Source organism: Podarcis muralis, chromosome 8, assembly GCF_964188315.1.
Source record: "Podarcis muralis chromosome 8, rPodMur119.hap1.1, whole genome shotgun sequence".
Classification (NCBI taxonomy): Eukaryota; Metazoa; Chordata; class Lepidosauria; order Squamata; family Lacertidae; genus Podarcis; species Podarcis muralis.
The window spans coordinates 83,714,194-83,740,534 of record NC_135662.1 but is presented as its reverse complement, the minus strand read 5'-3'; the positions used below and the strand labels follow the sequence as shown (position 1 = coordinate 83,740,534).

The following is a 26,341-nucleotide window of genomic DNA, read 5'->3' as shown; positions in this document are numbered from 1 at the left end:
TACTGCCTCGTGGTGCTGCAGCTTTATCAGTTCGCCTCTCTAAGGAGGCTTGTTGCATGTCATTTCTCTTTTTCTTTCAGTGCCTTTTAGATTCATCCGTTTTTAATCATTGCTGGAATTTTTTCCACCGTGCCGTTTTCTTGGGAAGTTCCATTGTTATGTATGTGTTGTCATTTTTTACTACTACTACTACTACTAATTTTTAGTAGTCATTTTTACTACTACTACTAATACTGGGCTTCTTTGAACCCTTGTAAGCCATTCTGGGAACTTGCTGCTGAACAGTTTGGGTAAGATGCTTCCTAAGAAATAAAAAAATAAATCTTTTATTTTAATGTCTAGAGCAGGCATAAACTGAGAAGTCTCATACTGCCTCTGACCTTCTGCACAGTTCTGAGCAAAATAAGACCAGTGGCCCTGTTGAGGTAGTAGTGGACTAGAAAAGGCCCAATCTGATCACCTTCTGGAGCTAGCCATTATGGACGCCTGAAATCAAAATCGGGTGCAGATTAGTAAGTGGCCTGGGTCACGTGTCACGCTAAGACAAGCCATGGTTCTCCAGGGTTTCAGACGGGGTCTCTGCCTAGAGACACTGGAGATTGAACTTGGGACCTTCTCCATGCACAGCCCATGCTCTGCCACTGAGCTACAGCCTCCCCATTGTGGGAAGGTTTGCTTTAGCAGAGTTAAAGAATCCCCTTTATAAGTTTATGCAGCGATCAGCTTGTTGCTGACTTGTCTGAGTTCTACTAATAAAGATCCCTTCCTGGTTAAAAATCCCCTTGAATCCCTCTTAAAGAATACACACATGAATCTGATTCATGTCAATATAATGCTTTTTTACTCTCAGATTCATTCAGGTTTACAGAACTGGACCTGAAGGCAGGCTGAGGTTACATAACAAGTAAATAAACTATACCAGAGAGAAGTTGGTCCTGAGGAGACTGCAACTGAGCAGTTATCTTTCAAAACTACCAGCAACCGACAAACTGGTTGTCACAGCAACCGGTTAGAACATGGAGGCCGTTAGTCCTCTGTCGGAATGTGGCTGCACCTTTACATCCCACACCCAGAAGCCAAAGGGTTAAGACTAGGCGGTCACTTACTGTTGCCGCAGGTGAATTATGTACGTCTTCTTTTTTACTGTAATAATGTAAGTCTGTGTGCTCTGGACAAAACAAAACAAAACAAAACAAATCAATCAATCAATCAATCAATCAATCAGAAGAGTATGTTGAAACAGTATTTTTATGAAATGAAATGAACAGTCTCTATTGAAATGTATTTGATGATGGCAGAAAAGTGATGGCAGTGATTGGCTGAGCCTCTTTATCTCAGCAGGACTGTCTGAGAAGAGCCTGAAAGGCCATGCCTGGCCTCTTTCCACCTGGCTTGGGGTGGGGCCTGTAGGGCTCTTAAGGAGCATCTCCACCCCCATCGTTCTGCCCGGATGCTGAGGTCCAGCGCCGAGGGCCTTCTGGCGGTTCCCTCATTGCGAGAAGCAACGCTACAGGGAACCAGGCAGAGGGCCTTCTCGGTGGTGGCGCCCGCCCTGTGGAACGCCCTCCCATCAGATGTCAAAGCGATAAATAACTACCTGACATTCAGAAGACATCTTAAGGCAGCCCTGTTCAGGGAAGTTTTTAATCTGTGATATTTTACTGTATCTTTGGTTTCTATGGAAGCCACCCAGAGTGGCTGGGGAAACCCAGCCAGATGGGCGGGGTACAAATAATAATAAATAATAATAATAATAATAATAATAATAATAATAATAATAATAATAATTCTTAAGGATTGTTTCTGTTGCTGCTGCCCAGCAATTGGCTGAGCCAGGGCTATCAACTGTCTGCTTGAAGTGCCCTCTCTGACTGCATGAAGCCCAGACAGCCCCGTGGTTCTCCCCGGAGCTGAGGGCGATGAACCTGAGACAGCTAGAGCGCTGGTGGCAGAAACCTCATTTTGAATCAGACCAGGCACGGGTTAGAGCTCACCGTTGAGGCTACCAAGTGGTGATGGCGATGGCAAAGAGGACTTTCTTCACCGCCTCTATTGCATCTGCATAAAATAGCAGAAGGAGAATCTTTCAGGTGGTTCACAATTTAACAGAACCACCTTTGTCATCGGGCCCTGATAAAGACCCCAAGATCTCCTGAAACGATTTTGCAAAGGCTTTTTTGCAATTAAAGTCGCTCAGATTTGGAAAGAGCATGGAAACACCATGGGAGCAAGGCCAGGGAGGGAGAGTGCTAGAGTCCTGTCTAGTTGAGTTGCTGAACAACTCCAGGCACGCCTGGAGGATGTGGACCATTTGGATCCCTTCCAATCGGGATTCAGGCCTCATCATGCAACTGAAACCATCTTGGTTATGCTGGTTGATGATCTCTGGTGGGCTATGGACAAAGGTGAAAGCTGTTTCCTAGTTCTGCTGGATCTCTCAGCAGCCTTTGATACCATCGACCATAATATCCTTCTGGACCGTCTTGAGGGGCTGGGAGCTGGGGGCATTGTTATACAGTGGTTCCGCTCCTTCCTCCTGGGCCATGTCCAGAAAGTGGTGTTGGGGGATGAGTGTTCAGACCCCTGGGCTCTCACTTGTGGGGTGCCTCAGGGTTCCCTGCTCTCTCCCCCATGCTTTTTAACATCTACATGAAGCTGCTGGGAGAGATCATCAGGGGGTTTGGGCTGGGTGTTCACCAGTATGCAGATGATACCCAGCTCTATATCTCTTTCAAATCGGAACCAGTGAAGGTGGTGAAGGTCCTGTGTGAGTGTCTGGAGGCGGCTGGAGCCAAAGATTCTTATGCACAACTGTAGAGTGCACACATGAGGATCTCTGCTCATTCACTCACCTGGAGAATCCCAGGTGTGGAACATGTGCCCTGTTTGTGGGTTTCCCAGAGGTATCTAGTTGACTCCCATGGGAATCACTGTGCAAAATATCATCCACTGAGTAGTTGTTCACTCCATAGCACAAACTTTTGAATAAGTATATTTCTTAATTCCAAATACCTCATCTTCTCCTAGACCATCTTCAGTTATGTTGGATGGAATTTTCTTTGGAATTGTGATATCCAAAAAGGTTTGACAATCTGGAGAAGAAGAAAAATGCCAAGAATTTAATCACCATTTAATGTCTATAAGGCGCAAATGTCACAGCACCGTAAGACGCCTAAGAATAACATCCAATCTCATTCAGTTGCACATTCTGAATTCGCTGAGAAATGGCTGAATCCCACATGAAAACAGTGAGTCTGGAAACACCCTTAATGATATGTGGCAGGTTACACCCACAACAAACTAGTCTGGAGAGGTCCTTAGATTATATTGCAGCCTGCTTGGGAGCAGGGGGCTGTCTCTCTAGAAATTCTATATACATTTACGCCATATAAATTAGGATTGCTAACCGAATAGAGACGTAGGAAAGACAAACCCTTGTGCCTTTATCAGTACCATTCTTCTTTTTTCTATTTCCCCCCATTTATTAAATTCTTACAACATATAATGACATTGTACACAAGTAATAAAATATCCCACTCTAACCCAGAAAGCAATACATCCAAAATAATATCCAAATACAGTAACACAATAAGTTCTTATCCCAGACTACCATTTGTATAGAAAGCAATAAACAGTTTGTAAACCAGAAACTTTTAGACTGTTTTCATTTCTAGCCATATGCATAACAAAGCTATACCAATCTGTTACAAGGAAACCTTTTCAAACCTTATGCCAATTTTATTTATGTTGATTTTCCCACAAGTGCTATTTGTCATATTTTATTGTACTAATTTGTCAGAGATGCACCCTACAACTTCTTTTAGCATCTCATTAGGAGCCACTATTAAAAGAAAACTTAGAGGTTTGAGCCGTACATTGACATCATTGCCTGTGAGAAGACTTGAGCAGCATCAGTTCTGGATATTTTGAAATATATTTTGACAAATACTTTCCTCCCAGAACTTTCCCACCTCAAATATGTGTTGATATGAGCCTAACTCCCCACAACAGTTTGGTGAGCGGGAGTAAAGAAAATGGGCTGATTGTACTGGTGTGAGATACCATTTTTGCACTATTTTAAGTGCTACTTTGCCAACAAAGGTCCGTATAGTTAAAGCTATGGTTTTCCCAGTAGTAATGTATGGAAGTGAGAGCTGGACCATAAAGAAGGCTGATTGCCGAAGAATTGATGCTTTTGAATTATGGTGCTGGAGGAGACTCTTGAGAGCCCCATGGACTGCAAGAAGATCAAACCTATCCATTCTGAAGGAAATCAGCCCTGAGTGCTCACTGGATGGACAGATCGTGAAGCTGAGGCTCCAATACTTTGGCCACCTCATGAGAAGAGAAGACTCCCTGGAAAAGACCCTGATGTTGGGAAAGATGGAGGGCACAAGGAGAAGGGGACGGCAGAGGACGAGATGGTTGGACAGTGTTCTCGAAGCTACCAGCATGAGTTTGACTAAATTGCGGGAGGCAGTGGAAGACAGAAGTGCCTGGCGTGCTCTGGTCCAGGGGGTCACGAAGAGTCGGACACGACTAAACAACAACAAGTGCTACTTTTCCCTTAAGGGAGAAGGGCCCTGGGCCAGGGGTAGGTTCAATCCCTGACATTTCCAGGTAGGATTGGGAGAGATTATTGCCCGAAATCCGGAAGAGCTGCTGCCAGTCAGTGTGGACAATACTGAGCTACATGGACCAATGGTTTGACTCGGTTAAGGCAGCTTCCTGGGTTCCTATGTTTCAAGGCAGAGACAGATTTTAAAGGACATTTCCTCCACACTGAGGTTGACCCCTCTTCCTAGATAGTAATCTGATAACTAGATACCCACATCTGCCTTAAACAATCTGCTGTACCCAATCTCTATTAGGATGCCTATGTGTTCTGTGTGGGGCTTCCCTACCTGCTCGCAGACTGTCTCGCCAGAGTGGTGCATGCTCTAGTTATCTCCCGCTTGGACTTCTGCAACGTGCTCTAAGTGGGGCTACCTTTGAAGGTGACCCGGAAACTACAACTAATCCAGAAGACGGCACCTAGGCTGGTGACTGGGAGTGGCTGCCAAGACCGCATAATACTGGTCCTGAAAGACCAGTATTGGCTCCCAGTACGTTTCTGAGCACAATTCAAATGTTGGTGCTGGCCCAGTATACCTGAACGCCCTCCCACCAGATGTCAAAGAAACAAACTACCAGCTGACGTTTAGAAGACATCTGAAGTCAGCCCTGTTTAGAGAAGATTTTAATGACTGATGTTTTAATGTATTTTTAATCTTTTGTTGAAAGCTGTCAGTCAGTGTGGACAATACTGAGCTACATGGACCAATGGTTTGACTCGGTTAAGGCAGCTTCCTAGGTTGCTTCCAAGGCAGAGACAGATTTTAAAGGACATTTCCTCCACACTGAGGTTGTACTCTGACAACTGGGTACCCAACATCAGCCTTAAACCATCTGCTGTACCCATCTCTGTTAGGATGCCTATGTGTTCTGTGTGGGGCTTCCCTCAGGACTGAGCTGGAAGCTGCAGTTAGGGCAGAATTCTGCAGCACAATTGCTGACAGGAGGGCGGCCTGGTCAGCATGGAGTGTCTGCACTCAGAGATTGGCACTGGCCAAGATCAAGGTAAAGCCCTTAACAAATAGGGACCCAGATTCAGGTAGGTAGCCGGCTTGGTCTGATGCAGTAGAAATATATATATAAAATAATAAAATTGTCCAGTAGCACCTTAGAGACCAACTAAGTTTGTTCTTGGTATGAGCTTTCGTGTGCATGCACACTTCTTCGGATAGTGTTATAATGGCAATAGTGGACTAGTTTTCTGTGCTGTTTTAAGGATGGCTGAGACTATATATGGAATACTTTGAACTTCCACATACTATCTTCAGATAGGGGGCCGTTTACCTGCAATACCTGCCCCACTTATTGCTCAGCGCCTGATCCTCTCGTGTGGCAGCACCTGCACTGGGAACTCCCTGCCACTTGAGATCAAGCAGGCACCTGCGCAAAGCGTTCCCTGCTCAGAGAGGCTTAGAAAGCTGAGGCAATCCATTTTAATATTTTAACTTTTGTAGGTCTTCTCAGTGCTTTTATCTTTTTGTAAACTGCGTTGAGGGTTTTTAAACAACCAGGCGGCCTGTTCATTTTATGATAGACAGCTCACAGGTGCTCGGGCCTTTCTCAACCTGGGGGGGGGGGGGTCCCCAGGTGTTTCTGGACTACAACTCCCGTCATCCCCTAGCTAGCAGGCCCAGAGGACAGGGATGATGGAAGTTGTAGTCCAACGGCGCCTGAAATAGGGACTCAGATTCAGGTAGGTAGCCGGCTTGGTCTGATGCAGTAGAAATATATATATAAAATAATAAAATTGTCCAGTAGCACCTTAGTGACCAACAAAGTTTGTTCTTGGTATGAGCTTTCGTGTGCATGCACACTTCTTCAGATAGGGACCCATTTACCTGCAAAACCTGCCCCACGTGCCCAGGGGGCCATTTTCATGGGTGGAGTTGGTGCCACGTGTTGCTCAGCGCCTGATCGTTTCGTGTGGCAGCACCTGCCCTTGGGAACTCCCTGCCACTTGAGATCAAGCAGGCGCCTGCGCAAAGCGTTCCCTGATCAGAGACGCTTAGAAAGCTGAGGCAACCCGTTTTAGTATTTTAACTTTTGTTATGTTATAAAGCATGGTTGTGGTTTCTTCTCAGTGCTTTTATCTTCTTGTAAACCGCGTTGAGGGTTTTTAAACAACCAGGCGGCGTGTTCATTTTGTGATAGACAGCTCACAGGTGCTCGGGCCTTTCTCAACCTGGGGGGGGGGGTCCCCAGGTGTTTCTGGACTACAACTCCCATCATCCCCTAGCGAGCGGGCCCAGAGGACAGGGATGATGGAAGTTGTAGTCCAACAGCGCCTGGAGGCCACAGCTTGGGCTTGTCCAGCCCCGGTCCCTAAACGGGGCGCGCGTGTGAGGGAGCCCGCCCTCACTCACCGAGGCCGGCGACGAAGAGGAGCAGCGCCGCCGCCGCTACCAGCTTCATGGCGACGCGGCTGCCCAGCGCCTTCTCCGCTTCGCTCTGCGCCCGCCCGCTCTAACGGTCCCGCCTGGAACCGAGGCCCGCGCGGCGGCTGGCGAGCTTCGCGCGCGCCTCAAGGCCAGACCGAGAGGGCCGCCCGGCCGTCCTCCTCTGCCGTGGCGGCGGCGTGTTCCTTGGCGAGGAGGGCCAGGGATCCTCCGGGTCAGAGGGCGAAGGGACGGAGCCCGGCTGGCCTTTGACATGCCTTCCCCGCGCTCGCTCGCTCACTCACTCACACGTGCGCGCGCGCACACGTGTCTTTTGTGCCAACCCCAACCTGCAAGAGGGCGAAGGGACGGGGCCCAGCTGGACTTCGACATTCCTTCCCCTCGCTCGCTCGCTCACTCACTCACACGTGCGCGCACACACGTGTCTTTTGTGCCAACCCCAACCCATGTCAAAAGAGGCCAGGTGACCACCCGACACGCGTCTCGAGTTCCGTGGGGTTGACTCCCGTGCCCATAAAGGGCAGCTAAATAGTGGTATTTCGGTATTTTATTGTTGTGAACCACCGCAAGAACTTTTGTTATTGCGCGTCGTGTAAATATTCTGAATAAAACCAACCCCGACTGAGGGAAGCATCACGCACACAAAAGCAGATAGACAAACAGACACATATTCCCATTTAGACCAAACAGATACATTCCCATTGGGGAAGACGACGACGGGGCTCTCCTGGTGCGTCCAGACCCCTGACTTTCTCTACTCTCCCTTCTTGCTGTTTTCTTTAAACCAGGCAGCACTACAAAGCCTTCCACATACTCCTCAGTAATGAAACACACTCCCACACCCCCAATTTAAAATAAAGGTTTACTCAGCGCATTTGACTTCAGCTCCCCGTTATGTGCAATGGCAGCATTGCCGAGAAATACACTTAATAAAGTGTTTTGAGCACACTAGAAATGTGTACATGTTACTGAGTACGATTGTGTCAAAGAACCAACCTTTCCCATCCACCAGCAAATTCGTAGCTGGTTTCAGTAAAAACTGATTGGTAAGTTTTAGCAGTACTGTACAGTATACAGTTTAGCAAATATCAGGGAGACCACAATAGTTCGAGTATTTTATTATTGCAACTGCAGACATATATATGCCAACACTGTTAAAGACTTCTTTTTTGGCAAGAATTATGAAGAAATTTACCAAATAAGCATATGCTGAATATTTGCCACCATGTGGGAATTATTCTTAGCATAATTTAATAAAAGTGTTTCATTCTCTGAAGCTATTGTAGCCGATGTATTTTTGTAACGGTCCTTGCACATAATGAAATTCTATCATTCTCGCCATGCAACAATCTTCATCCGCTCTTCTTTTTAAATAGATTATCTGTGGCTGCATGGTCTTTTCCTGGTTGCCTCGGTGAAGACCATGGTTGGCACCACCAACTCTTGATTCCGGGTGTAGGTTGGATTTGGCTTAGGCACTGGAGGCCTGGAGGAGGGCTGGCACATGACAGAGTGGAGCCCAGGATTACTGGATCTGCCCCAAGACACAGGTCTACATGGATGACTGTGCCTTCTGTCAATCTTCATCTGTTCTTCTTTTTTAATGTCCACCCTGTGGGTGCAGGGTCTATTCCTATTTGCCACCGTGCGAACCAATGCTGAGGGAAGAAAGAAATGGGACCATTATTACCAAGAAGTTTTCATGGGAATGGATGATAACCATCCATGTCCCAAAAGCGTAAAGCTGATGAAGGATAACGTATTTCCAGAAAGAAGCCTGTTTAAACACATATACTCATGCAAATTTAAATAAGTGGCTTTGCTTATGCACCAGGAAGCATCATATCTCCAATATGGGCATTGAATTGTTTTGTAATAGGTCCCAGAGCTTAAGAAAGGAACTGATCATCCTGAACACTAGGGATGGGGAACTCCAGCTCCCATAAGCCCCAAGCTGTATGACCTGAGATTATTTAATTTATACTCCACCCTTCAGCCTGAAGAATCCCAGGGTTGTATGCAACAATTCCTAAAATAGTGCACGTTGATAAAAAGGTAAAGGTACCCCTGCCCGTACGGGCCAGTCTTGACAGACTCTAGGGTTGTGCGCCCATCTCACTCAAGAGGCCGGGGGCCAGCGCTGTCCGGAGACACTTCCGGGTCATGTGGCCAGCGTGACAAAGCTGCATCTGGCGAGCCAGCGCAGTACACGGAAACACCGTTTACCTTCCCGCCAGTAAGCGGTCCCTATTTATCTACTTGCACCCGGGGGTGCTTTCGAACTGCTAGGTTGGCAGGCGCTGGAACCGAGCAACAGGAGTGCACCCCGCCGCGGGGATTCGAACCACTGACCTTTTGATCGGCAAGCCCTAGGCGCTGAGGCTTTTACCCACAGCGCCACCCGCGTCCAGTGCACGTTGATACAAAGGTAATAAAAGCAACAATACTGGTACATAAAGAAGTAGTAGTAGTAGTAGTAATAATAATAATAATAATAATAATAATAATAATAATAGGATGTGAGTTCATATTCAACAATATCTGGAAGGTCATAGGAACTCTCTGATAGCCTTAGAGTAACTGAAAGAGAACGACGTTTTAGTTTTGCATCTGATTAAAGAACTCGTCAATGCAAAAGAAAAGAAAAAGAAAAGAAGGACACCTCAATGCTCGCTCTTGCTGAGGTTCTGCTCCTTTCAGCAATGGGGCCTCCAGGAGGTGGAAGGAATGATTTTACAGGTATGATGTCAGATTACTGTAAATGCAATAGGACAGCCTTTCTCAACCTTGGGTCCCCAATACTGTTGGACTACAACTCCCATCATCCCTAACTAACTAGTGGTCAGGGATGCTGAGAGTTGGAGACCTACAACCTCTGCCGTGACATGACCTTGCCACACCTTTACCAGCAGTTTCAACTATCTGCCTGGGGTTACCAGAAGGAATGGCAAAGCTGCATTGAGACTTACTGTCTTCCTTTGTGTCTTACAAGGCGTTTCACAAGTTACCAGCCCATTATTTCCATCCGTGCCATTGCTGATGAAATTTTGGATTTGAGATTTGAGGCCACTTTTCTGGGGTAAATGGCCTGTGAAGAATGTGCTTCTCTTCAAGAAAGCACATGTTGTGGTATTTATATGTGCAGAAGCTGCTCCAGGATTTTAAACATAGCACATTACTTTAGTTAGTATACTAAAGCAAACAGTGATTTTTTTTCTTTTAAAATGTTTAGGGGGTACTCTCATTTTGACTCAAGAAATCACCATTTTATAGTTCAAATCAGGGAAAATAAATATAGTAAATGGACAAAAGTGCAAAGAACATGCATTACCTGAGGCTAGATTCCAACTCCTACTTCACACATTAAACGCTCGCTTCTATCTGAGTAGCAATGGTAGTGATGATTCACCGTGATAGGGGAGAAAATAAAATGTTTAAAATGTTTAGTTTATTTCTCCAGTTAGATTCACAAAATGTTTAGGGCTGTGCGTACCCCTGCGTAACTCTCCCCCCAGAAAAAAACACTGAAAATGCACACACACACACACACACACACACACACACACACACACACAAGAGAACCTGGCAGATTTCTGAGATTTTACAGACTTATTCTGAGGCACATAGCAGTATAAAACAAACTCACAGTAAAACTCCCTCTCTGCACTTGATAACAGACCTAACTGAAAACTAACATCCTAGGATTCCAGACTACATTGACTCTTTCCCTAACATATTTCCCCCAACCACATCTAGTCACTATCTTCGACTACCACTGCTCTTGTTATAGAATCCTGTACTGTTGTGTGTTTGTTATCTGAAGGGACACTTGATTTAGGATCAGGAGGTTGATAAAAAACCTCCATGGTTAGCAAAATAGGAAGCTGTCGCTGTCACTGGTCCATCTAACTTAGCCCTGTCTTCAATGACTAGCAACAGCTGTCCAGGGTTTCAGGTGTTGGAGTGCCAGGGACCAATGTGTAACGCCATGTGCTCTGCCATTGAATTATGAATGGGGATGGGTGAGAAATAATGAGCAGCATCCATTTAAACAGTTTAACCTTTTATCTTCAATTTGAAACTCTGTTTCCCCCTCTTCTGTTGTCAGATGCCATAGGATACAGTATTTGTTGTTGACAACCTAATATGTTGTCATTTTAATATCTTCCTTTTCTGTAAAGGTAAAGGGGCCCCTGACCATTAGGTCCAGTCGTGGCGGACTCTGGGGTTGCGGCGCTCATCTCGCTTTATTGGCCGAGGGAGCCTGCGTACAGCTTCCGGGTCATGTGGCCAGCATGACTAAGCTGCTTCTGGCGAACCAGAGCAGCGCACGGAAACGCCGTTTACCTTCCCGCTGCAGTGGTACCTATTGATCTACTTGCACTTTGACGTGCTTTCGAACTGCTAGGTTGACAGGAGAACACAAGATTAGTGTGATTCTACAGCAGGCTCACCTATTTATCTACTTGCACTATGACATGCTTTTGAACTGCTAGGTTGGCAGGAGCAGGGACCGAGCAGCGGGAGCTCACCCCGTCACAGGGATTCGAACCGCTGACCTTCTGATCGGCAAGCCCTAGACTCAGTGGTTTAACCCAGAGCGCCACCCGCGTCCCTTAAATCTTAAAACATGCTAATGTACCAAAGTTGATGGGCATTGCCATTCAAATGGGGGGGGGGTGCACCGCGTCATGTGTTCTATTGCGCAGGGCAGGCCTTGCCTGCCTCCCCCCCCAATATTTTATTCAAGTTGGCACCCCTGCTGCCAACAATTTCAGCTCCCATTCCTCTGCTGTTTGTTTGTTTGTTTGGTCAGATACCAAGCAAGGGGCGTCAGCTTACATCACAATCCAATTTTAAGATTATATTGAGCTTATCTGGTGCACAGAGGGCATTTCACTTGATTTAGCGAAACATGCGTTTCATGCAAAGTCTTTTGTTTGCAACTTTACTGTCATTCAGTTATGGAATGCTGGTGGGCATTGTTGGGAGCGCCACCTAGCTGGGAGCCTTCGGGAATTACGAAAAACTCCTGAAGGTCAACACCACAGAGGACTGGAGAGAGGATATCAAGAAGGTCGTGCTGCAGTCAGAGATGGCCAACAAAAACACTGTGTTCTTTTTATGCGATAACCGAATAAAAGACGAGTCCTTTGTAGAGGACATTAACATGCTGTTGAACACGGGGGAGCATGCCTAACATATTTGCAGCAGATGAGAGGGCCGACATGCAAGAAGTGGATAAAATGACAAATTGCTATCCTGCGTACCTTCAAAAGCTTGATTTTGGAGCTTCACAAGTAAGTGTGGACTGGAACAGGTAGATTATATGGAAACTTGTAACTGTTTTCATTATCTGCAGTATCCATTGCAAGCTCAGTTTTATAAACAGGGCTGTTCAAAGACAATGGAATACACACCATATGTTTAAGACACATGAGTTCCTCTAAAGAATCCTAGGAGCTGTATCTTTCAGAGCTACAATTCCCAGCACCCTTAACAAACTACAGTTCCTGGTTAGTTAGAAAGCAAAATCGCTGGCCAATTCTGGTTACCTAATTGCACACTAAAATATTGATGCATTTTTGTCATCATTTTTTCTCCTGTATCTGAAATTGATTAGGAAATGTGGTGAACTGAAGATTGGAACAGTAAGGAATTAATATCTTGATTATGCCCTCTAGCTTGGTTGTCCTCTTTAGGTTGCAGTGATGCCAAAGGAGCTGACAGCTCTTCAATCAGAATTGACTCAGACCTCCGCAGAAAGGGAGAAAAGGATGATCCACATAGAAAAGGAAACCATTGAGGTTTCTGATGCCAAGAAGGAGCTTGTGGCTGCAGATGAGAAGGAGGCCAATGAAGCTGCAGCTATTGCTCAGGGTATTCAGGTCATTGTGCTGTGCAGCCTGGCGCTCCCTCCCCATCAGAGCTCATGTTTCCAACAGTAAAGGTAAAGGGTAAAGGGACCCCTGACCATTAGGTCCAGTCGTGCCCGACTCTGGGGTTGCGGCGCTCATCTCGCTTTATTGGCCGAGGGAGCCGGCGTACAGCTTCTGGGTCATGTGGCCAGCATGACTAAGCCACTTCTGGCGAACCAGAGCAGTGCAAGGAAACGCCGTTTACCTTCCCGCCGGAGCTGTACCTATTTATCTACTTGCACTTTGACATGCTTTCGAACTGCTAGGTTGGCAGGAGCAGGGACCGAGCAACGGGAGCTCCCCCCATCACGGAGATTCGAACAGCCGACCTTCTGATCGGCAAGTCCTAGGCTCTGTGGTTTAACCCACAGTGCCACCCACATCCCTGTTTCCAACAGTGCAGCATCATAAATGAGAATCCAAACTAAGAAAGGTGTAAAGAGCTATCAGCGATGTGCTGTTTCTGCCCTATCTGTGGTTTCCCTGGAGGAATGTATGCAGTGCTGGTTCTTCTCAGAACAGGCTCGTTGAAATTAAGGAACCCAAGTTAGTTCTGTCCTTTAATTTCAGTGAACCTGCTCTGAGTAGGACTACCATTGACTCCAGTCCTAAGGTTGCACCTCAAGTGTGGGAATGTTTATCAGCCCAAGCGCCACATCTCCTCCCAGGCAACCTTCTGAGGGCCACATGCTAGTGCTGGGCAGGGCCAGAGACAGAAGTGGAAGGGGCGACAAATGCCCATTTTACCTTTTGTACAGCTGGCTGGTTTCCTCATATCCACACCCCGTCCAGACAAGCAAATGGCATTGCCAGAGTGGACACAGTCCAGTCAGACAAAAACGGTTGGGGGACAAAGTGAGGGGGTGTTGCCAGAGGAGAGCTCTGAGGGCCAGAGAGAGAGAGAGGAAGAGAGTGTTCTCCGTCCTCTGCTATGCCAACTTACCTGAGAGTAAGCCCCATTGAACTCAACAAGACTTAAGGTAAAGTAAAGGTAAAGGTACCCCTGCCCGTACGGGCCAGTCTTGACAGACTCTGGGGTTGTGCGCCCATCTCACTCAAGAGGCCAGGGGCCAGCGCTGTCCGCAGACACTTCTGGGTCACGTGGCCAGTGTGACAAGCTGCATCTGGCGAGCCAGAGCTGCACACGGAATGCCATTTACCTTCCCGCTGGTAAGCGGTCCCTATTTATCTACTCGCACCCGGGGCTGCTTTCGAACTGCTAGGTTGGCAGGCGCTGGGACCGAGCAACGGGAGCGCACCCCGCCACGGGGATTCGAACCGCCGACCTTTCGATCGGCAAGCCCTAGGCGCTGAGGCTTTTACCCACAGCGCCACCCGCATCCCCAACAAGACTTACTACTGAATAAATATGCACAGGGCTGCACTATCAGCACAGGATGTGCCCTTCCTTGGTTGGTTTCTAACTAAAGAGCAGCGACATAAGAGGGGATGGTCGCACTGGGAACATGATGTTGCTGAGAGGGGATTCAACCCCTCCCCCCCCCCCCCCAGATCTGATCTGCCTCCCCAGGACTGCTATTTACCCCAGAGCAGGGAGAAACTATTTCTTCCAAACACACATATGCTAAAAGTAACATTGGGCTAAAACTGCTCCGCATTTGTGGGGTCACCAGAGAGTGAGTGTGATACAGTTAGAGTGTTAGACCAGCGCAACCAGGGTTCAAATCCCCACTGAGTTCTAAAACTCTTTGGTTGACCATGTGCCCGTTGCGCCAGGGAGTGCATTTGACAGGTGGGGACCAGCCACCTAGACGGCCCTCAATCAATTCCAGTCAAGACACATCCGGTGGCTGCAGCTGCAGTAAGAAAGGAAAGGGTTGCTCTTGCAAAGTTCTTGTTCCACTGGACTGTGCGGTAGCATCCTGACCATGTTCTGCGAATATATTTGATGTGATTACCGGAGGAGTGCGAGGGGAACCTACCGGAGCCAATGCCAGCCCTGGAAGCTGCCCTTTCGGCTCTCCATAACCTGAAGCTGACAAATGCCTCCCTTGTCAAATCCATGAAGAATCCACCAGGACCTGTCAAGCTGGTCTTGAAGCGCATGAGAGAAAAGACAGAAAGAAAGACTGATCCAAGTGGAAGCTGTAAAAACCAAACACAACCAAAAATCATTTATGGGGGGGGGGCTTGCCATGTGCTTCTTTGCTGATATTGAGCATTGTTATCTCCCGCTGCAATGCGCTCTATGTGGGGCTACCTTTGAAGGTGACCCGGAAACTACAACTAATCCAGAATGCGGCAGCTAGACTGGTGACTGGGAGTGGCCGCCGAGACCACATAACACCGGTCTTGAAAGACCTACATTGGCTCCCAGTACGTTTCCGAGCACAATTCAAAGTGCTGGTGTTGACCTTTAAAGCCCAAAACGGCCTCGGTCCAGTATACCTGAAGGAGCGTCTCCACCCCCATCGTTCTGCCCGGATGCTGAGGTCCAGCGGCGAGGGCCTTCTGGCGGTTCCCTCATTGCGAGAAGCAAAGCTACAGGGAACCAGGCAGAGGGCCTTCTCGGTAGTGGCGCCCGCCCTGTGGAACGCCCTCCCACCAGATGTCAAAGCGATAAACAACTACCTGACATTCAGAAGACATCTTAAGGCAGCCCTGTTCAGGGAAGTTTTTAATGTGTGATATTTTAGTGTATTTCTGTGGAAGCCGCCCAGAGTGGCTGGGGAAACCCAGCCAGATGGGCGGGGTACAAATAATAAATTGTTGTTGTTGTTGTTGTTGTTGTTGTTGTTGTCGTCATCTCACTTTATATTATATATTAAGATATTCAACCAGTAGACTTTAGTCCATATGGGCAAGTGGGGCACTGCCCCTCCAAGCTAAGCCTGTCCTTAGACAGCCCCCTCCTGCACCTGCTCCTCCTTAGCCCCAGTGTTGCTGTTATAAAACTCATCAGGAAGGAGGGAGAGGAGAAATCTAGAATTAGTTGACTCTGCCTGTCATTGGCTCTACCTCCCCACCACTGTTGACTCTCCCACAGTTTGCTCTAAAAGTCCAATGGGCGTCAGCCTTCCCTGCATTCAATGCAATTAAATGGACCATAGATACAATTGTTATGGGAAGTGAGTCATTATATTACCTTATCCATTTGCTTTGGCTTAAGAATCACTTGGCTGCTCAAAAAACTATTTCGGGGTTAAAGGAGGGAGGTTGAAAATCTTCCAGATTTTTTTCATGAGATATTCTTATTTTGAAAATATTTTAATATGTATGTGTTTATGTGAAATTTCAGGTAGTTCCAAAAAGGCTCTAGGGCAGTGTTTCCCAACCTTGGGCTGTTTTTGAACTACAATTCCCATCATCCCTGACCACTGGTCTTGCTAGCTAGGGATGATGGGAGTTGTAGTCCAAAAACAGCTGGAGGCCCAAGGTTGGGAAACACTGCTCTAGGGGATCTGAAATTCCACAAAGGCGTGAAGACTTATGACAAAGATAATATCCCACGAGCTTTAACTAAGAGAATTAGAGAGAAGTTCATCAACCATTCGGACTTTCAGACATCTGTCATAAAGAATGTATCATTCACCTGCGAAGGCTTGTGCAACGGGGTGAGAGCCATGGACGTGCATGACTGTGTCACAAAGGATGCGCCACCCAAAACGTGAACAACTCAAGGAAGATGAAGGTTTGTTCACTGCAGAAATGCAGAAGCTCAATACGAAGCGAGCAGAACTCAAGAAAGTGATGGACCGCCTCCAGGACCTGAAGGATGAACTTGAAGAACTTAATAACCGGAAGAAAGAACTTGAAAACAGCATTGACGAATGCTCTCAGAAGCTGGACAGGGCTGAAAAGCTGAACAGTGGCTTGGGAAGCAAGAAGGATACTTGGACGGAAGCAACACACTTGCCAGGACTTCGGCACCCTGACCTCACCGGGGATGTCTTGTTATCTTCAGGGACGGTGGTAAAGGAAGCCTTTACTGTTGATTACCATACAGAATTTCAGAAGAAATGGCTGGTTTTGTGCAAGGAGGAGAAAGTCCCATGCTCTACTGTGGTGTAGTGGTTAAGAGCGGTAGACTCGTAATCTGGTGAACCGGGTTCGCGTCCCCGCTCCTCCACATGCAGTTGCTGGGCGACCTTGGGCCAGTCACACTTCTTTGAAGTCTCTCAGCCCCACTCACCTCACAGAGTGTTTGTTGTGGGGGAGGAAGGGAAAGGAGAATGTTAGCCGCTTTGAGACTCCTTCGGGTAGTGATAAAGCGGGATATCAAATCCAAACTCCCCTTCTTCTTCTTCTTCTTCTTCTTCTTCTTCTTCTTCTTCTTCTTCTTCTTCTTCTTCTTCCAGCCTGAGTAGCAATTTAGCGGAACCAGTCAAGATCTGTGCCTGGCAGATTGCTGGGTTGCCAATTGATTCCTTTTCGATTGACAATGGCATCATTGTTTCCATCTCAAGACGAAGGGCTTTAATGACAAGCCAACAAGTGGGTCAAAAATATGGAAAAGGGCAATAAGCTTTCCGTTATCAAGTTGTCCGACACCAACTCTATAAGGACTTTGGAGTCCAATGTTGTGGAATACAAAATGATTTATGAGTCTGCCAAACTTCATGAAGAAGAGTTTTCTGTTGAATGGAATCTGTTCACAGGTCTTGACCGCATGGTCATCTTCTTATACCTGAGAAAATCATTCCAGCCACCCAACTGTTCATTGCAGTCAACATGGGGAAGATACATATCGAACCCCCAACATTTGATCTTGTTGGAAGTTGCTATGGTTCCAATTGCTACTCAGTTGTCATAGTTTCACAGAACTATGCCAGGAAATACGGCATCACAATAGATCACACTGGACTTGAATTTCAGGTAAGTAAAACCATTTCATTCCATGTTTAAGAGCTCCTGTATACTATGCAAAAATAATACTTGGTAACCTACAGGAGACATTCCTTGCAATGGCTAGCAACTAGCAAGACCTAGGCCATGTTTTAATATACCATCTCATTTCTCATCCCCCACCCAGTTTAGGTGATGATACAGGAGCACAGTATGACTCAACTGCCTGAAGATGGAGCCCATGAGAAAGGGCTTTATTTGGAAGGGCCCCGTTGGGACAGGGAGACCATGAGGATTGGAGAGCCTTTCCCCAAAATCCTGTATGACTCCCTGCCCATCATTTGGCTGAATCCTGGCGAGGGTACCAAAATTCTACACAAGGGAATTTACGTGTGTGCCATATTCGAAACCAGTGCTGGGAGAGGCACACTGTCCACCAATGGCCAGTCCACCAATTACGTCCTCTACATTGAGCTCACTTCTGATTTGTCCCAGAAGCACTGGATCAATCAGGGCATAGTTGCGCTTTACCAGCTCGTCAACTAAATGGTTGGTGACACATGCCTGCGCTTTCAAATGTAAAAGCGTGGCTACAACCATCACCCCTTTAAAAACAAAGAAGCCTTAAGGCTTGTTTGATTGCACATTCATTCTGATTTGTTTCCAGGGAGGTTAGACGGCAGTTGCATCTAAACCATACATTTATGTATGCATGTATGGTCAAGGTCATGGGTTCGAGCCCTTGCAATGCAGAATGTTGAACTCAAGTCCCTTCTAGCTCTGTGTGACTTCATAATACACCCATTCTTGTATAAGGTCTTCCTTGCCCTCTCCCTTCTGCCCCAGATGTTCATCTCCTTGTGGTTTTAGGCCCCATCTACACCATACATTTAAAGCAATATCAAACCTATTTACACAGTCATGACTCCCCCTCTAAAATCCTGGGAACTGTAGTTTATTAAGTGTGCTGAGAGGTTAGTTCCTCTTCCTTGGGAATTGGAGCTTGCAGCTCTGTGAGGGGAACACAGCTATTAGATTTGGGGCATATATTGACTGATCATGAAATTTATTTAAGCCTGCCACCTTCATTTTTATTATTGTATTGTTGATTTTTTGCTTTATGTTGCTGTTTGATTAGTCAGGATTCACACACACACACATTTTTTGTTTATTTTGCATGGGACAGACAGTCGCAGCAGCATAGAAAGCAGTAGGATAGATAAGGAACAACTTCAAAGGGGAAAGCTATTATTGTAGTCAGTTGGACAGGAAGAAATGACTGAACTGGATGTAGAAGAAAAAAGAGGATGAGTCACAGGTGACACATGGGCTGCATGTCTGAATAACCGTATCTTGAGCAGCAAGGAAGACGGATGGAAGGCTGAAGGATGGAAAGACACATGGCAGAGTATCTGCTTCCAGGGAAATTGTCTTGTGCCAAGGTTGAAAACTTGGAACGAGGCCTGCTTGGTTTGCCAATTCTATAGGAAGGCTGCCTTTGACCAGGTTAGAATGTATCTCTGCCTAACCCACTGTTACCTACTTTGACAGACAGCAGCTCTCCAAATGGGGGCTTCCCTCTTATCACCTGCAGATTGACCCTGGAGACCTTCTGCATGCAAAGCTATGGTGAGCGACGGTGTTCCCCCAAATATCAGAGGACATATGGACTTGCCTAAAAACAAAGGCTGATGGACTTGATGGATAAGGCAATCAATGGCTGCTAACCAAGATGGCTGCATTCTGCTCCACACTGCCAGAGGCAGTCTGCCACTCAATGGCAGCTGATGGGAATCACAAGTGGGGAGGATGCTGTGCCAATAGCCGATTGTGCACAGATGAACTATGGAAGACGCTGCGTTGTCAACCATTCAGTTTCATTGGCTGACTCCTTGACTCTAGTATTATGAGAGGTGAAATATACTCGGAGTCGAGAGTGGATTTCATGCTCTTTATTCAGCTCATAGTAGTGAGGAGGAATGGAAGTTCCCCCAAGGATGTCTGCTTTATATACATTATTTACACAATGGGCCCCACGTGATTGGCTAATTCCGGGATTCTCCTGTAGGCCAATCAGGTTGTGGATTCACTTCCACCTGGAGCTGGATTGGGTGGCTCCTGCGGACCAATACTGCTGCTTTGTTCTAGGACCAATCAGACTGCTGCATTCTGAATCCTATTGTTCTAGGACCAATCAGACTGCTGCATTTTGGATCCTATTCTAGGACCAATCAGACTGCTGCATTTTGGATCCTATTGTTCTAGGACCAATCAGACTGCTGCATTTTGGATCCTATTCAACTCAGTAAATAACAAGAGGGAAAGAAACGTTTGCGTGTCGAGGTCCTCAAGACACCCTCAAATAAATTCACACTTCACACAGAATTTTTGTTTAATGTTTTTGGCCTAATTTTGGCCACAACTTTATTAAAATACAAAATGTGAGTGGTTGCTTAGGCATTGGTTGCGACTATCTGTCCCCACCCAGGGACAGAACTGACATCCGCAAGCCTGTGAAGTCAGCAAGGGAAAACATTTTTGGGGAGAGAATAGAGCTGGGTGCCAGACCCTCACCTCTCCCCAGATGCTCCCAGGGGCTCTTGCGTGGCCCCAGCCCCTTGACAGGGGTTTGGACAAGAGCATGGTGAGCCCTTGGATTCCTTTAACGGAATACCCTTGCAGCAGCAGCATTGGAGAGGCAGGCACCGCCAATCCTTACCCCTCCACCAACCAATTCATAAAACCAGTGCCTAACCGCAACCTTACAAGTTGTGACGATTTGCTACGCAGTAGGAAAAAACCAAATGGCACCAGCCAGTCTGCCAAATGGACAAAATTCTCACCAGGCCCCTGCCCCAAAAGCAGATGACCCCATGACAGGCATAGCAAGGTCAAACGCAAAAGCCCTAAAATTAGGGAAGGTGGGAGGGTGATCCGATGCGCGCAGCGAAAAGAGGAAGCTCAACACTGTGCACAGAGAATATACTACCTAAGGCTGTCAATCAATAACTGGCAACATCAAAATCTCCCCAACAACCAGAGGAGCCCAATCACATTGTTGGCCATCCAAACTAACTCACCCAGTAACAGTGAGGTGCCTTGTTAACCCCACCGCAACACGCGCTCTCCATGAAGGAGAACATGCTTCGTCCATGTCCATTTTTTCCTCGTGATGCATAATTGTACTCCCTTCTGTTATGTCCTCGCTTTTTTGCTTAGCTCAAAAGCCCCAAACGCTGTAACCTTTACTCATGGGAAAAAACATCAACAAGGGAGACAGCGCACTTAAGTGTGGGGTTGGGAGGCACAAAACAGACAGTGTGGGGAAACCAGCCTTGACCCCCGAAGGAGAGGGGAAACCCCGCAGCTTCTCCTTGTAGGTATGCGCTTTCTGATGGGCTATACCTTCCAGCCTTCTCCTGTAGCAGCTTTAATTAACCTGTTTTCTGCTCATGCAGGGTCTTTTCTCAAAGAAGAGCAAAATGCTTTGAAACTATTGCTACACCCCCCCTTAGGGTCATCTAGTCCAACCCGCTGCTATGCAGGAATCTCAGCCAAAGCATTCATGACATATGGCCATCCAACAAGAGACTTCTTATTTATGCAAAGCCTTGTGCAGTATTCAGTTTTTCCCATCTGAAAATGAACTTCTCAGATTAGTGACATATACAGAAACACAAAAAATAAAATAAAAAGCAATTCCTGCTGTTTTGTCATCTCTATGAATTTAAAGTATTGCACTTGGGCAAAAAAATGAGAGGCACAAATACAAGATGGGTGACACCTGGCTTGAGAGCAGTACATGTGAAAAGGATCTAGGAGTCTTGGTTGACTACAAACTTGACATGAGCCAACAGTGTGACGCGGCAGCTAAAAAAGCCAATGCAATTCTGGGCTGCATCAATAGGAGTATAGCATCTAGATCAAGGGAAGTAATAGTGCCACTGTATTCTGCTCTGGTCAGACCTCACCTGGAGTACTGTGTCCAGTTCTGGGCACCACAGTTCAAGAAGGACACTGACAAACTGGAACGTGTCCAGAGGAGGGCAACCAAAATGGTCAAAGGCCTGGAAACGATGCCTTATGAGGAACGGCTAAGGGAGCTGGGCATGTTTAGCCTGGAGAAGAGGAGGTTAAGGGGTGATATGATAGCCATGTTCAAATATATAAAAGGATGTCATATAGAGGAGGGAGAAAGGTTGTTTTCTGCTGCTCCAGAGAAGCGGACACGGAGCAATGGATCCAAACTACAAGAAAGAAGATTCCACCTAAACATTAGGAAGAACTTTCTGACAGTAGGAGCTGTTCGACAGTGGAATTTGCTGCCAAGGAGTGTGGTGGAGTCTCCTTCTTTGGAGGTCTTTAAGCAGAGGCTTGACAACCATATGTCAGGAGTGCTCTGATGGTGTTTCCTGCTTGGCAGGGGGTTGGACTCGATGGCCCTTGTGGTCTCTTCCAACTCTATGATTCTATGATTCTATTTACTGATGGCAGGCGGATGCACGCAGTTCAAACTCTCCCAATAGATAGGGATATTCACTGCTCCCGAATCAGATTTCTAGGGAATTATAGTAACTTATCAGTGCCCCCCAATGGGACGCGGGTGGCGCTGTGGGTTAAACCACTGAGCCTAGGACTTGCCGATCAGAAGGTCAGCGGTTCAAATCCCCGCAACGGGGTGAGCTCCTGTTGTCCGGTCCCCGCTCCTGCCAACCTAGCAGTTCGAAAGCACATCAAAGTGCAAGTAGATAAATTGGTACCGCTGTGGTGGGAAGGTAAAGGCGTTTCCGTGCGCTGTTCTGGTTCGCCAGAAGCGGCTTAGTCATGCTGGCCACATAACCCGGAAGCTGTACGTTGGCTCCTTTGCCAATAAAGCGAGATGAGTGCCACAAGCCCAGAGTCGGCCACGACTGGACCTAATGGTCAGGGGTCCCTTTACCCTTTACCTTATCAGTGCCCCCCAAAACTCAGCTCTCATCTGTCTCCGCCTGACTCCAAATTGTAATGTTGCCTGATAGTTTCCACATTGCACGTAGACCTAGTCTGCCTCCTCCCACCAGCCAAAATGTGGGGAAAGTCTCTGCCTGTTTCCTTGTTATTTTGGAAGTTTGTCTGACAATTTGTTTCCATGGCAACACATTTCCTTAGTGTACTGAGCAAAGTACCATACCTGTCCAACCATTTTGAACACCTTAGCAGCGCTCATCACTTACAGTAAGAATCGCAGGGTTGAAAGGGACTCTAGAGCCCATTTAGCTCAACATCTGCTCATAACAATACTTTGGACAGCTCCCCACACTTTACAGTATACCGTATTTTTCGCTTTATAAGACACACTTTTCCCCTCCTGAAAAGTAAGGGGAAATGTGTGTGCGTCTTATGGAGCGAATGCAGGCTGTGCAGCTATTGCTGAAGCCAGGAGAGCAAGAGGGATCGGTGCGCACCGATCCCTTTTGCTCTTCTGGCTTCAGGGATAGCCACGCAAAGCCTCTTCAGTGCAGCGGGAGGAACGCTCCCCCTGCCCTGAAGAAGCTTGGCATGACTATCCCAGAAGCCAGAACAGCAAGAGGGATCGCTGCTTTCGCTGCACAGTGATCCCTCTTGCTGTTCTGACTTCCCTTTGCTGGAGAGGTGCTGCGCAGCTTTCCCTCTCTGCGCAGCACCCCTTCAGCGAAGCGGGAGGAGAAATGGAGCCCCTTCTATTTCTCCTCCCGCTTTGCTGGAGAGGCACTGTGCAGAGAGGGAGAGAAATTTTTTCCCTCGTTCTCCTCCTCTAAAACTAGGTGCATCTTATGGTCAGGTGCATCTTATAGAGCGAAAAATATGGTATGTGAATATTATTATTTTTGTGGAGGTCGTTTTTGCCTCTTCAGACCAGTTTCCCCCTCACTGTTAAACATATAAACTTTGGGCGGCATATGCGTCACATACAGGCAACTTCAAGTCAACAGTCATTCCATGCAAATGTGCAATGGTCCCCGAAGGCACTTTTAGTAAGAAAAACCAGGTTGAGAAAGGTAGTAATTTTGAACAGAGAAGCAGTGGGCCAGAGGAGGAAGCAGTGGGCCTGCATATTTTCTTTCCATTCATTTTAAAATACATTTAATCTTATTTAGGGGACGCGGGTGGCGCTGTGGGTTAAACCACAGAGCCTAGGGCTTGCCGATCGAAAGGTCGGTGGTTCGAATCCCCGCGGCAGGGTGCGCTCCCGTTGCTCGGTCCCAGCGCCTGCCAACCTAGCAGTTTGAAAGCACCCTCGGGTGCAAGTAGATAAATAGGGACCGCTTACTAGTGGGAAGGTAAACGGCGTTTCCATGTGCGGCTCTGGCTCGCCAGAGCAGCGATGTCACGCTGGCCACGTGACCCGGAAGTGTCTCCGGACAGCGCTGGCCCCCGGCCTCTTGAGTGAGATGGGCGCACAACCCTAGAGTCTGTCAAGACTGGCCCGTACGGGCAGGGGTACCTTTACCTTTTTAAATCTTATTTATACAAATTTTGTTACTTGTAAGTGGTTAGTCAAAACTTGCGAGTGAGTCCAGCTCTTTGCATTGCTTCTGTAGGTAAGCCTTTAAGTACATCAGCGGCACAATGAGATATGATATATGCATTCTGAAGCAGAACAAAGGATGTATTGCTCTGAATAGCAAGAAACCAACCACGTGGCAAATGGGATGGGATTGTTTCGAGGGAATTTAGCAAGAAACGTGTGTATAATTTGGCATATTTTAGTGGAATCATAAAATGGCAAGGGGCTCAACATAAAAAGAACTATAACTCCTAGCTACTGCATCTAGGTTTCAAGCTTGAATTTTGTTTTGAACCAGGAGTCCTTGCACTGTCAGAAAAGATGGGGGGTTGTGATGGCTGGGAATGTGCAGGTGATTCGTTGCGTTTCATTGCCCCTTGCCAATGATCTTCTGAGCTCAGATTTGCAGATGACACAACCTTGATGGCAGATAGTGAGGAGGAATTAAAGAACCCTTTAATGAGGGTGAAAGAGAAGAGCGCAAAATATGGTCTGAAGCTCAACATCAAAAAAACGAAGATCATGGCCACTGGTCCCATCACCTCCTGGCAAATAGAAGGGGAAGAAATGGAGGCAGTGAGAGATTTTACTTTCTTGGATTCTATGATCACTGCAGATGGTGACATCAGCCACAAAATTAAAAGACGCCTGCTTCTTGGGAGAAAAGCAATGACAAATCTAGACAGCATCTTAAAAAGCAGAGATTTCACCTTGCTGACAAAGGTCAGTATAGTTTAAATTATGGTTTTCCCAGCAGTGATGTATGGAAGTGAGAGCTGGACCATAAAGAAGGCTGATCGCCGAAGAATTGATGCTTTTGAATTATGGTGCTGGAGGAGACTCTTGAGAGTCCAATGGACTGCACGAAGATCAAACCTATCCATTCTTAAGGAAATCAGCCCTGAGTGCTCAGTGGAAGGACAGATCCTGAAGCTGAGGCTCCAATACTTTGGCTACCTCATGAGAAGAGAAAACTCCCTGGAAAAGACCCGGATGTTGGGAAAGATGGAGGGCACAAGGAGAAGGGGACGACAGAGGACGAGATGGTTGGACAGTGTTCTCGAAGCTACCAGCATGAGTCTGACCAAACTGCAGGAGGCAGTGGAAGACAGGAGTGCCTGGCGGTCCATGGGGTCATGAAGAGTTGGACACGACTAAATGCTTAAAGTAAAAAGGTAAAGGTACCCCTGCCCGTACGGGCCAGTCATGATCGACTCTGGGGTTGCGTGCTCATCTCGCTTAAGAGGCCGGGAGCCAGCGCTGTCCGAAGACACTTCCGGTCCACACACTTCCTTGTGTGGCCAGCGTGACAAAGCTGCTCTGGCGAGCCAGCACCAGCGCAGCGCAAGGAAACGCCATTACCTTCCTGCTATAAAGCAGTACCTGTTTATCTACTTGCACTTTGATGTGCTTTCGAACTGTTAGGTGGGCAGGAGCTGGGACCGAACGATGGGAGCTCACCCCGCCGCGGGGATTCGAACCACCGACCATACGATCGGCAAGTCCTAGGCCCTGAGGTTTTGCCCACACAACAACAACAAATCCGGAAGAAGTTGGACTGACGCCATGTCGGTTGGCCCTTAACAAAGGAAAGAAAAGGATGCACAAAGGCATTCAACTCAAAGGTGCCATAATTTTGAGAAGCAGCATGTGAGAATCTCACAGTGCTGATTAAGGGTACAGAACTTTGTAAATATAAGGACCAAGCAATACAACTTTGATTTCTTTTTCTGGGGCAGCTGTTTTATAAAACCTGCCTTTCCAGCTAAAGTACTCCAGATGGCAGCAAAGATTACCCAGGAAAGATTTCTACTTCAGTACAATATTACATTACAATAACAAATGTAGAACAGCACAGTGAAGAAACCCTTGAGACACACTGATAAACCATACAAGGGAAATTTGATCCCAATATTCCCCATGTCACCTTTCACTTTTTTTTTTAAGTCAAAAGGAATTTCCATCCAATGGCCATACAAACCAAATCCAACATTTGAAGTAGGGTGACTTAGTCCATTCCACCTTTTCTCATCAATACTTACTTAATGCCCATTATATCCCTACCAATTTTACCTTAATGC

At 46.9% G+C, this 26,341-nt stretch overlaps 1 protein-coding gene and 1 pseudogene across 3 annotated transcripts in view; one reads left to right on the top strand and one right to left on the bottom strand.

Annotated features, from left to right (window-relative positions):
- The window catches only part of LOC114601057 (disintegrin and metalloproteinase domain-containing protein 2-like), a 45,993-nt gene extending 38,595 nt beyond the window's left edge, over positions 1-7,398 (bottom strand). Inside the window, exons 1-3 of one of the 3 annotated variants that reach the window (XM_077933423.1) lie at positions 6,978-7,398; positions 3,013-3,092; positions 1,107-1,168 (exon numbers count right to left, since the gene is read on the bottom strand). In XM_077933423.1, the coding sequence (XP_077789549.1) occupies positions 1,107-1,168; positions 3,013-3,092; positions 6,978-7,026 (191 nt within the window). In that variant the 5' untranslated portion in view covers positions 7,027-7,398. Of the gene's footprint in view, positions 1-1,106; positions 1,169-3,012; positions 3,093-6,452; positions 6,568-6,977 lie in introns of those variants that run through there. The other 2 variants (XM_028738061.2, XM_077933424.1) reach the window with 2 other exon arrangements.
- Positions 7,399-12,238: 4,840 nt separating this feature from the next.
- Positions 12,239-18,280, top strand: LOC114601410 (dynein axonemal heavy chain 3-like; annotated as a pseudogene).
- Positions 18,281-26,341: the final 8,061 nt, after the last annotated feature.